General features: G+C 37.7%; 1 protein-coding gene across 1 annotated transcript in view; it reads left to right on the forward strand.

Annotated features, from left to right (window-relative positions):
- The window catches only part of OCA2 (OCA2 melanosomal transmembrane protein), a gene marked incomplete at its 5' end in the record, with an annotated part of 236,442 nt that overhangs the window by 67,148 nt on the left and 156,156 nt on the right, over positions 1-13,138 (forward strand). Inside the window, 4 exons of the mRNA XM_081326959.1 lie at positions 6,144-6,215; positions 7,777-7,842; positions 10,335-10,391; positions 11,049-11,173. Of these exons, the coding sequence (XP_081183085.1) occupies positions 6,144-6,215; positions 7,777-7,842; positions 10,335-10,391; positions 11,049-11,173 (320 nt within the window). The remainder of the gene's footprint in view (positions 1-6,143; positions 6,216-7,776; positions 7,843-10,334; positions 10,392-11,048; positions 11,174-13,138) is intronic.

The following is a 13,138-nucleotide window of genomic DNA, read 5'->3' on the forward strand; positions in this document are numbered from 1 at the left end:
TGTCACTCCTCCATTTCTTCCCCATCTATTTGCCAGGAATTGAGAGGGCCGGATGCCATGATCTTGGTTTTCTTAATGTTAAGTTTCAACCCAACTTTTGCACTCTCCTTCTTTACCAGCAACAAGAGGCTCTTTAGTTCCTCTTCACTTTCTGCCATTAGAGTGGTATCTTCTGCATATCTTAGGTTGTTGATATTTCTTCAGGCAATCTTAATTCCAACTTTTGATTCATCTAGACCTGCCTTTCTCATGATATGCTCTGCATATAAGTTAAATAGGCAGGGTGACAGTATACAGCCTTGCCGAACTCCTTTCCCAATTTTGAACCAATCAGTGGTTCCATGTCTAGTTCTCACTGTTGCTTCTTGACCCACATATAGGTTTCTCAAGAGACAAATAAGATGGCCTGGTACTCCTGTCTCTTTAAGAACTTGCCACAATTTGTTGTGATCCACACAATCAAATGCTTTAGTATAGTCAATGAAGCAGAAGTAGATGTTTTTCTGGAACTCCCTAGCTTTCTCCATGATCCAGTGTATGTTGGCAATTTGATCTCTAGTTCCTCTGCCTCTTCGAAATCCTGCCTGTACTTCTGATAGTTCTCGATCCACATACTGCTGGAGTCTAGCTTGTAGGATTTTAAGCATAACTTTACTAGCATGTGAAATAAGTGCAATGGTGCGATAGTTTGAACATTCTTTGGCACTGCCTTTCTTTGGAATTGGAATGTAAACTGACCTTTTCCAATCCTGTGGCCACTGTCGAGTTTTCCAAGTTTGCTGGCAAATTGAGTGTAGCACTTTTACTGCATCATCTTTTAAGATTTTGAATAGCTCATTTGGAATACTGTCACCTCCACTAGCTTTGTTGTTGCTCAGCTTTCCTAAGGCCCACTTCACTTCACATGCTAGAATGTCTGGCTGGAGGTCAATGACCACCTCATCGTGGTTATCAGGGATGTTAAGCTCATTCTTGTATAGTTCTTCTGTGTAATTTTCCCACCTCTTTTTAATCTCTTCTGCCTCTGTTAGGTCCCTGCCATTTTGGTCTTTTATCATGCCCATTTTGCACGAAACATTCCCTTCATCTCTCCAATTTTCTTGAAGAGATGTCTGGTCCTCCCTATTCTATTGTTTTTTTCTATTTCTTTGCACTGTTCATATAAGAAGGTATTATTATCTCTTCTAGCTATTCTCTGGAATTCTGCATTCAATTGGGTGTATCTTTCTTTTTCTCCCTTGCCTTTCACTTCCCTCCTTTCCTCAGCTATTTCTAAAGCTTCCTCAGACAGCCATTTTGCTTTCTTGCATGTCTTTTTCTTTGGGATGGTTTTAGTTGCTACCTCTTGTACAATGTTGTGAATCTCCGTCCATAGTTCTTCAGGCACTCTGTCTATCAGATCTAATTCCTTAAATCTATTTGTCACCTCTACTGTATATTCGTCAGGGATATGATTTAGTTCATACCTGAGTCGCCTAGTGCTTTTCCCTACTTTCTTCAGTTTAAGCCTAAATTTTGCAACTAGAAGCTCATGGTCTGAGCCACAATCAGCTCCTGGTCTTGTTTTTACTGGCTGTATAGAGCTTCTCCATCTTTGGCTGCAGAGCACATAGTCAATCTGATTTGTGTTGACCATCTGGTGATGTCCATGTGTAGAGCCGACTCTTGGGTTGTTGGAAAAGAGTGTTTGCTATGACCATCATATTCTCTTGACAAAATTCTATTCTTTTTATGGCTTCCTACTTTAGCATTCCAATCCTCCATGATGATAAGGACATCATTTTTTGGTGTTAGTCCTATAAGGTGCTGTAAGGCTTCATAGAACCGGTCAATTTCACCCTCTTCAGCACCAGTGATTTGGGCATAGAATTGGACTACTGTGATATTGAATGGTTTGCCTTGGATTCGAACTGAGATCATTTGTCATTTTGGGGATTGTATCCCAGTATTGCTTTTCCTACTCTTTTATTGACTATGAAGGCTACTTCATTTCTTCTGAGGGATTCTTGCCCGCAGTAGTATACCTGATGGTCATCTGAATTAAATTCACTCATTCCTGTCCATTTTAGTTCGCTGATTCCTAAAGATGTCGATGTTCAGTCTTGTCATCTCTTGTTTGACCACATCCAGCTTGCCTTGATTCATGGATCTTACATTCCAGGTTTCTTCTTAGGGATAGATAATGTTTCATTATCTATCCCTAAGAAGAAAGATCTTTAATAGGCCTTTTGGAGAGATTCTCACCAAACAAACAGTTTGTTTCAGTTCATTATAAATGGAAAAAAGCTATGGAACCTCCAATGATATATATATATATATTTGTGTAAATTACTAACAAAGAATTAAGGGAGACTGAAATGCATTTCTAACTCATTAGTTTTCATCAGTCAGCCATACCCTTCTGAGATTCGAACCTGGGCTGATTGCACATTAGGCAGTTGTTTTTACCTCTTGAGCCACAGGATCTCTCTCGCTTTGTTAGCTTCTGCAAGGGGAGATATGTGTCAAATACTTTGTTAACTATTTAGATTACCTTGCTAGGCCCCAAACATGGGGCAAATCTTTATTTCCTGTTTTTAGCCTATCTTGAAGGCCATCGAACAGGCAGTAGTCACACCGGACAGCTCATATATTTGTGTAAATTACTAACAAAGAATTAAGGGAGACTGAAATGCATTTCAAACTTATTAGTTTTCATCAGTCAGCCATACCCTTCTGAGATTCGAACCTGGGCTGATTGCACATTAGGCAGTTTTTTTTACACACACTGTATATACCCATAATAGGAATTTGCAAATTACTTAGAGGGGGGAACTATGCTCATGCCATGGCTTCATTAGCAGTCCTGTCTGTGCATGTGCACATGACCTCTTGCAACTATGTGGACAGTTCTAGGAGCCCCTAGTGTGGGCCATGTAACACTGCTTTTATGTGAGATGCACTGGTTGCTGATTTCCTTTGAATTCAGTTGAAAATGTTTTTTAATTACCTTTAAAACCTTCATAGGCTGTGGGGGGAATCCATGGGTCTCTGGTGGAGGGGGTGGGACTGTGGTGGGCGCCTTCCCTCCCACCCATTGTCCCTTCTTTCCTTCCTTCCTTCCTTCCTTCCTTCCTTCCTTCCTTCCTTCCTTCCTTCCTTCCTTCCTTCCTTCCTTCCTTCCTCCCTCCCTCCCTCCCTCCCTCCCTCCCTCCCTCCCTGTCCAGGAAGGGACAAGGGAAGGGGGACAGGCTGCCAGTGCGGCTGGTGGCTGTGCTGCCAGTGGTCATGGCTTGAAAGGCCACTGTAAATTGCTGGACAAGAGCTGCACAGCCACGAGAGCAGAGTGGCGGGAAGATATTTGTAATGAGGGAGGGAGAAAAACAGTTATCCCCTGAAGGAAATCAGCTCTTGCTCACTTCACACACCCATGGACTTTTGGCGAGGGGACGCCGCGAACAGCATGAGAGTCCACATTCTGTGTGCTATTATGCCCAGACCCCAGCAGTAAGTGGTGCATTCTCCTCAATGCATGGAGAGGCTGGGCCAGGCGAGGTGAACCGGCAACCTGCCGAACCTGCCTGGGTGGGTGCAGAGGCAGCGGTGAGCACATGCACCTGGCGCCTGGCATCCTGGGTGAAAGGGAAGCACTCAGAATGCGGTCAGCTTGCGTGGGAAAACAATCACCTGGGTTGCCAGGCACCAGGCACATGCGCTCGCCTCCACCTCTGCATGCCCAGGCAGGTTCAGCCTGTCACCGGTTCACCTCACCCAGCCCAGCCACTCTGTTCAGTGAGGAGAATGCGCCGCTGCCTGCTGAGACCAGGCTGGGGCATAGCGCAGGTAACATGGACTCTCATGCCACTCATGGCATCCCCTCCCTCAGAGTCCACGGGTGTGTGAAGGGCCATTTGAGGATCTCCTTTCTCCAAACATTTTCTGCTTTGCTCATTCACCCTTCTCTCACATTTTCTCCAAATGCATTCTGCTTCGCTTGTTCACACTTCTCTTGCCATTTCTCCAAAGTCCAAATTCCCACTGCTTCCCTTGCTTGCCCTGCTCACCTTCCCAAAGTCCAAACTCCTGCTACTTCCCTTGCTTGCCTTCCCAAAGTCCAAACATGTGGGTACTACTTTCCTCGCTCGCCCTGCTTGCCCTTTCTCCAAAGTCCAAATTCACATTGTTTCGCTAGCTCTCTTGCCCTTTCTCCAAACTCATGCCACTTGCTCACTGTCCTGACTGCACCATTGCTTCCAAAGGCCACGTGCTCTCTCTCTCTCTCTCTCTTCTGCCAAAACTCCCTCCTTTTATAGGTTCCCCTCTCCCTGCCCAGCTCTCACAGCTGCTCCCAGACTCCCGGTGCAGAAAGAGAAAGAGAAAGAGACTGAGAGCACTGCTGGATTTGGTTTCCCTGCCCAATCCAGCTCCCACTAGTCAGGTGTGCATGGAGAGGGGAAGGGAACAGCCCTGCCCCACATCCCTCTGTGGTGATGGCTCACATGCCTACAGAAAGGGCTCTGCATGCCACCAGTGGCACACATGCCATAGGTTCGCCTCCATGGGTATAGAGTAATAATTTTCAGTTTTTCTCAGCTTATTAGGTTGCCAGAAGTGAAGACAATCACAGCTTGCCTTCAAATGGCTTTTGAGAATTGGGAAATGAAAACCGTGGTGGTGTGAAAGTCTCTTTATTTCCCACATATTTAACTAATTATAGGAGAGAAAGAAAAAGCCTTAATAGAAATATGGCATCTAGAAGGAGGATTTTTCTCCTTTGTTCCAAAAGCAAATAAACTGATGACTTTCAAATGTCTGGGATCCTTAGAAAATAACCTCACATTAGGGACAGTAAGCTGACATTTGTGACAGTGGGGGTTATTTTTCTAATGCTGTTTAATGCATGGAGCAGTTGTATGATTTTCATTCCAGTCATCCTGGAAGAGAAAGATACATTCTTGCACTTGTTCTGGCAAGGATCCTTCCTCTGCTTGTAATCAAGTAAAAACAAATTGCATGGAAACTATTTATATGTCTCATTTGACTCTAGCTGTGCCTCAGGAGGGAATGTAGCTGGTTATACATCTTCTTCCCATAGTGTGCTAAATTTCCATGGATATTCTTGTCTGTTCTATACCAAAGCAGATACGTAAGCAAACATTTAACCATTTGTTATAAAGCATCCCCTTGTTCCTGGGGAGAATAATTAGGAACAAACATAACTTATTCAGACTGATGAAGAATTTATGCTGTTGGGATGGTATATAGCACATTCATCAGCACCTATGTTGCATGGTTTACTTATACATGTTCTCAGTCAGTCATATATTTGGCAATATTTGGAAACCAGGAAGCAAAATGTGCAAAGTTGATATGCTAATAAAGAGTTGATGTGATGCGTAATTTCAACCTTTCTCTTATTGATTGCAATGTAGTAATTCTAAAATTTCAATGTAATAAGTACATTAAAAATGTTTCCTATACTCCCTCCCATTGAAGCAGAAATAAATGGAGACAATTAAAAATGTTGTATTGTTTTCTGGATATCCAAACAAGTTCTAGTAATGTTAGCAGTAAAATAGTTTCTTCTGAATAATATTTTGCTAGATCATGTTTAATTTAATTTACTTATTTATTTATATCCCACCTTTCATATGAACATAGTTTAATGATAACAGAGAATTCTTTCAATTATATAAAATGTTTTGTTGTTGCATTTTGTTTAATGGAATTACTCCTTTTAATGTTAGAACAACAATTCAATTTGTAGGCCAAATCTGATGGATGCACTAAGCAAGCCATCACTGAGATATTTATTGAGGTATTCTACTTTGTTCCTTTATTTTAAAATATTTTTAAAAAATTTCTATATGACAATTCAATGAAAAATTTGTTTTCTTGGTAGAAATATTTATGCAAAGACTATCTAGCTGTTGCAATGAGCAACTGAAATCTGATTCAAACCTGAATGTGCATGGTTAAAGGATGTATTGAGACTTAATGGCCTGATTTACCTTCTAAACAATCTGCTGTGTGATTGTGAGAAGGTCTTTGTATCACACTGAAGACCTATTGGAGAAAGCCTGTGGGAGATATAATGTTTTAACAACTGAATTTTAATTTTGTAAAGGGCTCTGTTACAGAATTGTCCATTACCTTTGCTACAGATTGTCCACAGGACATTAGCTGCAATGTTGGGATCTTTGGCTGCCTTAGCTGCCTTAGCTACAATTGGTGACGTAAGTAGTAAGCTCTCTTATCTGTATTATTCAGAACTCTTGGCTACAGATTCTGGTTTAACTTTGCTGTGCCATGAAGTTTGTGTCTTTGCCTAAAGAAGATATCTGTACTTAAACTCCCAGTTTAGTAGGGACACAACACTGCAAAAAGATATGTAAGAAAATGTTTCAACCAAGATAAGAACCATGGAAATAATTTTATATATACAGTGGGAAAAGGCAGAATCAATTTCAAAATGCAGAAGGAAAATTCAGAAGGAATCTCCTCTAGTTTGAAGATGTAGGTCACAAATTAATGATGGTACTGGAATAGAAATTTGCTGATTTTTAGCGTTCAGTTGCTTTACTTTTAGCGTTTAGTTGCCTTAACTCTGTACATGTTCTCTGTACACATAACATTAGTTCAGCTCTCCTTTCTTCTCAGCAAATCTGCTGATAAGGCTCAGCAAACAAAACAGTAAAGTCTGTTGTTAAGATTGCCAGAGATAGAGCTGATTCTCATTCATCAAAATATCAAAACCATTATTTGAGGAGGCATCCATGGCTAGCCACAATGATGCCCAAAGATTGAACCTTGCTTCATAATATCATAACACAAAACAAACAAACAAAAAACATTGCTTGCATTTTTAAACAAGGGGAAAATTACACATTGCTTTTTCTGATAAGGGAAAAAACATGACATATTTGGATGTTCACTCATGAATGACTAGTGGTTATTTTTTGCTGGTATTATTTTTCATCCTTACAGCTCACTTGTTCTCAGGTTCCATAATGCCCAGGCAATTTTACAACAGGAATTCTCAAAATGTGGCCTGGAGACCTCTGGTGGTCCCTGGAAATGTACAAATTGTCTATCATAGGTTCCATTTGGCTGCCAGGCACAATTGGCTGCCAATTGGATGACTAGGGCAGAGCTGCAGCCCCCAATTCCCCATGTTCATTGTCACTCAGTTTGTTTCCAAAAGTGGATCACTGGTTAAAAACTGGTTTATCAAAGTAACCTTTGAGAAGTTGGTTCAAAGTTGAATTTCAAGAGTCTTTAAAAATGGATGGGTTGGGAAAGTACATAACAATGCTATTATCACATTATTATAATTGCCAAAAACAAAACCCCCAAATTTTGCAGGCTGAAAAATATTTATTTTCTTATATGATCCACATATTGTCTAGATGCTCAAATAACAGTCCATCACTCCAGATATTTTGAAAAACACTACTTTAAAAATTGTCTTTTAGCCCTTATTGTTTTAATTTTTTTCAACTGTTTCTATATTCTTTCAAATGCTACTAGTATTTTTGTCAGTAAAACTAAGCCATGTGCTTATACAATTTTCATTTCTTTTCATTTCTTTTAATTTGTGATCAATATTGTTATAAACAAACCTCATTTCATTTTACCTTTACCAATACAAAGAAGTTTCCAGTCTGGGTTCCTAGCAAAAATATTGAGTCATTTTCTTTAAGAAATTGTTTTTTAAAATAGAGTTTAAATTTCCAAGACTCAATGTAGATAAAAAGATCAATGTGATTCAGTGATTGTTATACTCTTTAATTGCAGAAGCCGAGCTTGATCAAAGTAGTGGCATGGATTGATTACGAAACTCTAGCACTATTGTTTGGAATGGTAATTTAACATTTTCATGACACCTTAGAAGACCTGACTCTTTTTAAAAATTACTATATATAAACCCTGCAGGTTACTATCATTCATATGTGTGATTGGGCAGGAAGAGTTTAAGCATTAGCTCCTTTTAAAACTGTTTTGGCTTAAAATGTTAAGAATGAGTACATCCCAAACATGGCAGGAAACTGATCACAAGCATGTACCACAAGCCTGCTATTTTGGGATCTCCACTCCCTTTGGGCTTTTTGAGGGTCACCTTTTTGAGGGTATCTGGGTATAGTTATCTCCCTAAGAGAAAATGTCTTACCAGGGGCAAGTAGTTAAACTGTTACCACCTGGTCTTAAGGTGAAGAAATGCTGTCTTTTCCCAACCCTCTTCCTGAATCTGAATGGGAAAGTGACTGCTCTTCTCAAGAGCTTAACTTCTAAGCACATGGCTTTGGTTTCCCTCTCTAAAAAAAGTCCAAGAAGTTTTGGGGCTGGGAGAAAACTCAGCATTGAATAAAGTTTGCCCTATAAACTATAGCAAAAGGAGCACTTGGGTAAGATAAGATATGTGTGTGTGTGTGTGTATACTGCTCAAAAAAATAAAGGGAACACTTAAACAACACAATGTAATGTATTTAATAGTAGGATGTCTTATCTTGTGTTCCCTTTATTTTTTTGAGCAATATATATATATATATATATATATATATATATATATATATATATATATATATATATGTGTGTGTGTGTGTGTGTGTGTGTGTGTGTGTGTGTGTGTGTGTGTGTGTGTGTATGTGTATATGTATATGTATATGTATATGTATGTATATGTATATATGTATATGTGTGTATATATATATGTATATGTATATATATATAAGTATATATATATATATGTATATGTATATACATATATATATGTATATATATATATGTATACACACACACACATATATATATATGTATATGATATGTATATGATATGTATATATATATATGTGTGTGTGTGTATGTATATATGTATGTATGTATATATGTGTATATATGTGTATATATATATACACACACACATACACACACACACACAAACTTTCCTTCATCAGCAAAGAAAGAATGAACTTGGGGTTCAGAAAAAGGGAACCAAAAGTAGCATTGCGCATCTCATCAAACCAGCACTGAAAAGAAATACGTTACCTATTACACTTTTTTAATATCTTTCATATTTTCCCTGTAATTTTACCACCATAAGTCTAGCTGTCCCAGGGCTTGTTGAGCAAATTGGATCTCAGGTTCAGTCAGAAAATCTGTTCCTACACTCCTTGTTATTCTTAATCCTGCTTCCAATAAAGATATTGCTAACTACCTCTAATTGCAAGAGCACATGGTTTTACAGAGATAGACTATTTCTATCTAGTCAGCGAACCATTCCATTCACAACTAGAATTTTACTGAATTTGCATCAGTTCAAGGATGGCCTTTTTTCAGCTAGTTGTTGAAAAAGGGCAATCTTCGTTATTTCACTATATATTGTAGATGAGAATGCATGCTGAGTACAAGATCTTGCTTTACATGCTTATAGCTTTTACATTTCTTAACTTTGGCCTGGAGGTATTTCTCATTAGGGTTAATTATTATGCATAAACAAATAAATCTGATTTGGAAAATCTCTCCATCAACTAAAGGGAAAATTAACAAATGGCTATGCTTTTTCTGTATAAAACATAGTTGGATATAATTTAGTTCCATAGTAGTCCCATCTGAGAATATAAAACAGAGAATCTGCAGAATTTTCACCCTGGAGGGTTAGATAAAGTGGGAGTGAGATACACTCAAATGTACATATGTAGGCATATGTCTACATTTATAGAAATATTTACTGAGTGAGTCCTCTTCCTATACCCTGTTTTCCTGAAAATGTTCAGTAGTGTAGTCATTTGGGTGAGGCAAAGACCAAAGGCACTCATAATTGGCTACACAGAAGTCTTGAAATCTAAGGAAATAAAAGTCACTGGTAGAGTACTACCAAATTGTAAGGACCTAGCAACAATCCCAAAGTTGCAGCTTCTGCCTCTCAATGGCTAGCAATTTTCCTTTTAACTTGCATGGGAATAATTCAAACCTGTATCAGTTTTGGGTTTATCCAAAACTGAAATACTTTCAGAAGAAAGATTTAGGAATAATCTACTTGCTTCATTCATTCATTCATTCATTCATTCATTCATTCATTCATTCATTCATTCATTCATTATGTTTCAAGATATTTCACTAAAGTGGATGATTGTTCCTATCAACTGTAAAAAAAATCCCCCAAAGTATTATTTTCAATGCTGAAGAAGAATTTGCACTGAAAATCTGCTCTGGAATTCATTTAATGACATTAGTTCACTAAAGGAAAATGGCATTTTCAATTTCATGTGAAAGATTCTCCAAGAGTCATATTTACCTATGTAAAACAAATTCAAACATAGCAGCACATCTCTTTTAAAAGATCTCTGTCTTTCTAGATGCTTTTGGTTGCTATCTTCTCTGAAACTGGATTTTTTGATTACTGTGCGGTAAAGGTGAGTCTGTTTTTAATGGTGAGTATTTACAAATACTTTGTATGTATATTACACTGAAAAGTGTATTGGATTTATTCTTGGTTCAATTGCTTCAATTCTGCTCTAAGTAATGCTGACTGCCTTTACAAAACTGCTAGCTTGCTTTTCTAAAGATCTTAACCAATTAAATGAAATTTAGAGGTACTCTTTCAGAAGACCTGACAAAGATTTAGGACACATACTTAATATCCGTTGCAGTTAATAGAATGTACATGCCACTTAACTTCAATAAGATTGACAGAGTAGCTTCATCCATCAGGTGATGTCAGCATCAGATGGTGTTGAACAGCAGCCACATAGTGTCATTAAACATTCCCCAAATTTCATTCTCTTGGGAGTAATGGGACCCAGAATTCTATATGTTAGCCCATTTGAGGTATTCTTGTTGAAAACATCTTGTCCTTTGATGCAGTATTTTGCCCAATTGAAGGTTATAATATATTAAACAGTCACACGCATTTAAGTATATAAAATATATATCTAGAAGTTCAAATCTTCTCTTGAGATCAACAGAATCCCTAATATATGTCATGACAAGAAAAACTGATCTGTTGACATTTGCATTATGTTGTTGATCACCTTCATCTATTTCAATATTTTTTTGCGTCTTTTTATTAGGCCTATAGACTTTCTCGAGGTAAGGTGTGGGCCATGATTATCATTCTCTGTTTTTTCGCTGCAATTCTATCAGCATTTCTGGACAATGTTACTACAATGCTCCTCTTTACTCCAGTAACTATAAGGTATTTTTCAAATTGTCATATGTATTGCAGTACATTATTTATTTGATTGCATTAATATTTTATATTTTTCACTTTGGAGTTAAACTGTTCAAATAGTCATATAGGCATGAAGCACATATAAATAGAAGTAAAATAGCATACTATAAAAATAGAAGTGGAACCTGTAGTGAAAGTAAGGGTATTTTTTAATTGCATGAAGTCTGACATGCCCTATTCCATAATCACACCCCAGTTTTTCCTTCCTTTAGCAATAATAAATCAGCATTCTGAGGTAGATGAAGATGTACAGCTGTTTCTGAAGTATTATTTCATTTTTTTTGCTTTATTATAAAAAAAATCAAACTTTCAGAAATCATGGTAATACTTGGTCAATACTTAAGCAAAAGCTAAAGCCAATAAACATAGTTTAAAATCTGTCTGTATAAAGTAATTGCTCCTGAAATTAGATTCCCTGGACTGAGTTAGCTATAAAGAACATTACTGAAGACTTATCAGCTAATTAAAAAGAGAGAATTTTCTCCTAATTCATCCGACCAAGGTTATGATCACATTAATAGATCTGTGTGCCATGCTGAGTAAAAATGAAGTGGTGCTATTGTCTTGATTTCGCCCAAATTGTCTGAAATGGGACCTCTGAAATGGGATGTTGTGAAAGGTCCTTTCATGGAAAAATTAATCTGTGATTGGCACAAAATATTAGCTAAGTACTTAGCAGAATAAAAGCATTTCCAAGTGGATCAGCACTATAAAAGTGTATGTACTCACTCTCTGAGTGGCAATATAAAAACCATTGTTTCACAAACGTCACTTGTGATTCTCTGAGGACCAGTGAAACAAGATATTGTGCTGAGAGACAACAATGCTTTAAATCCATACTGATATCTTTCTTCTGGAGTAAATGAAAACTGAATAATAAAAGAAGGAAGACAACCAGCAAACCAGGTATTGCCAAGATTGCAGTTGGCAATCATACTGAGCTATTTTATAGGGTTTTTAAAAAAAATACTTCAGCAATCTTGAAGTTGCTTTTAGTCTACTTCTCAGTAGTTAAAGATCCTGAGCTTGTCAGCTGAAAAGCTGTCAGTCCAGGTTCGAGACTTGAGTGCTGTGCGATGGGGTGAACTCCCATTCCTACCCCAGCTCCTGTCCTCCTAGCAGTTTGAAAGCATGCAAATGTGAGTACATTAATAGGTACTATTTTGGTGGGAAGGTAATAGTGTTCCATGTGCCTTTGGTGTATAGTCATGCTTGCTACATGACCACAGAAAATGTCTTTATGCTGACTCCCTTAGCCAAGAAACAGGGATGAGCACCGCCCCGTAGAGTTGGATACAATAATCAATTGCATAATATAAACTTTACACTAGAGCAAAGCTTGATATGAAAATATGATTGCAAACAAAAGGATAAAGAAAGACTATTATAGTACAAAGTATTTTAGTGGTCTTCCTTTCGCTCTCTTTTTCACCCCAGCCATTAATTTCTGCTTACATATTTTTATAGTATACTTTATACATTTGTAACTATCATCATATCTATTGGATCATTTGGATTACCTTTTTAAACAGTTTCTCTTTTTCTCAAAGAAACAAAATCTAAGCGTGGTAATATGTTGTATATAAGGGAACCATTCTTGAATTTGATCAGATTTCTCTTAAGATTATAAATAAACAATTTTACACTGCTGGTATTCTCCAATTTTACTTTCCCAACCCAGTATCAATGGCCTAACATCACACTTTGGGAATTAATGAAGATGCTTAGGTAGATAGATAGATAGATAGATAGATAGATAGATAGATAGATAGATAGATAGATAGATAGATAGATAGATAGATAGATGATAGATGCTACTGTAGATAGATAGGTCCAGCCATCATTTTTCTGTGTTTCCTTGCTTTAGAGAGTTTTTGTCTCTAAATCCAGATCACTCCCAAAATTAAACATAGTTTAGAAATGAACACA

The sequence above is a fragment of the Vipera berus genome, assembly GCF_964194415.1.
Source record: "Vipera berus genome assembly, chromosome: 4".
Taxonomy (NCBI): Eukaryota; Metazoa; Chordata; class Lepidosauria; order Squamata; family Viperidae; genus Vipera; species Vipera berus.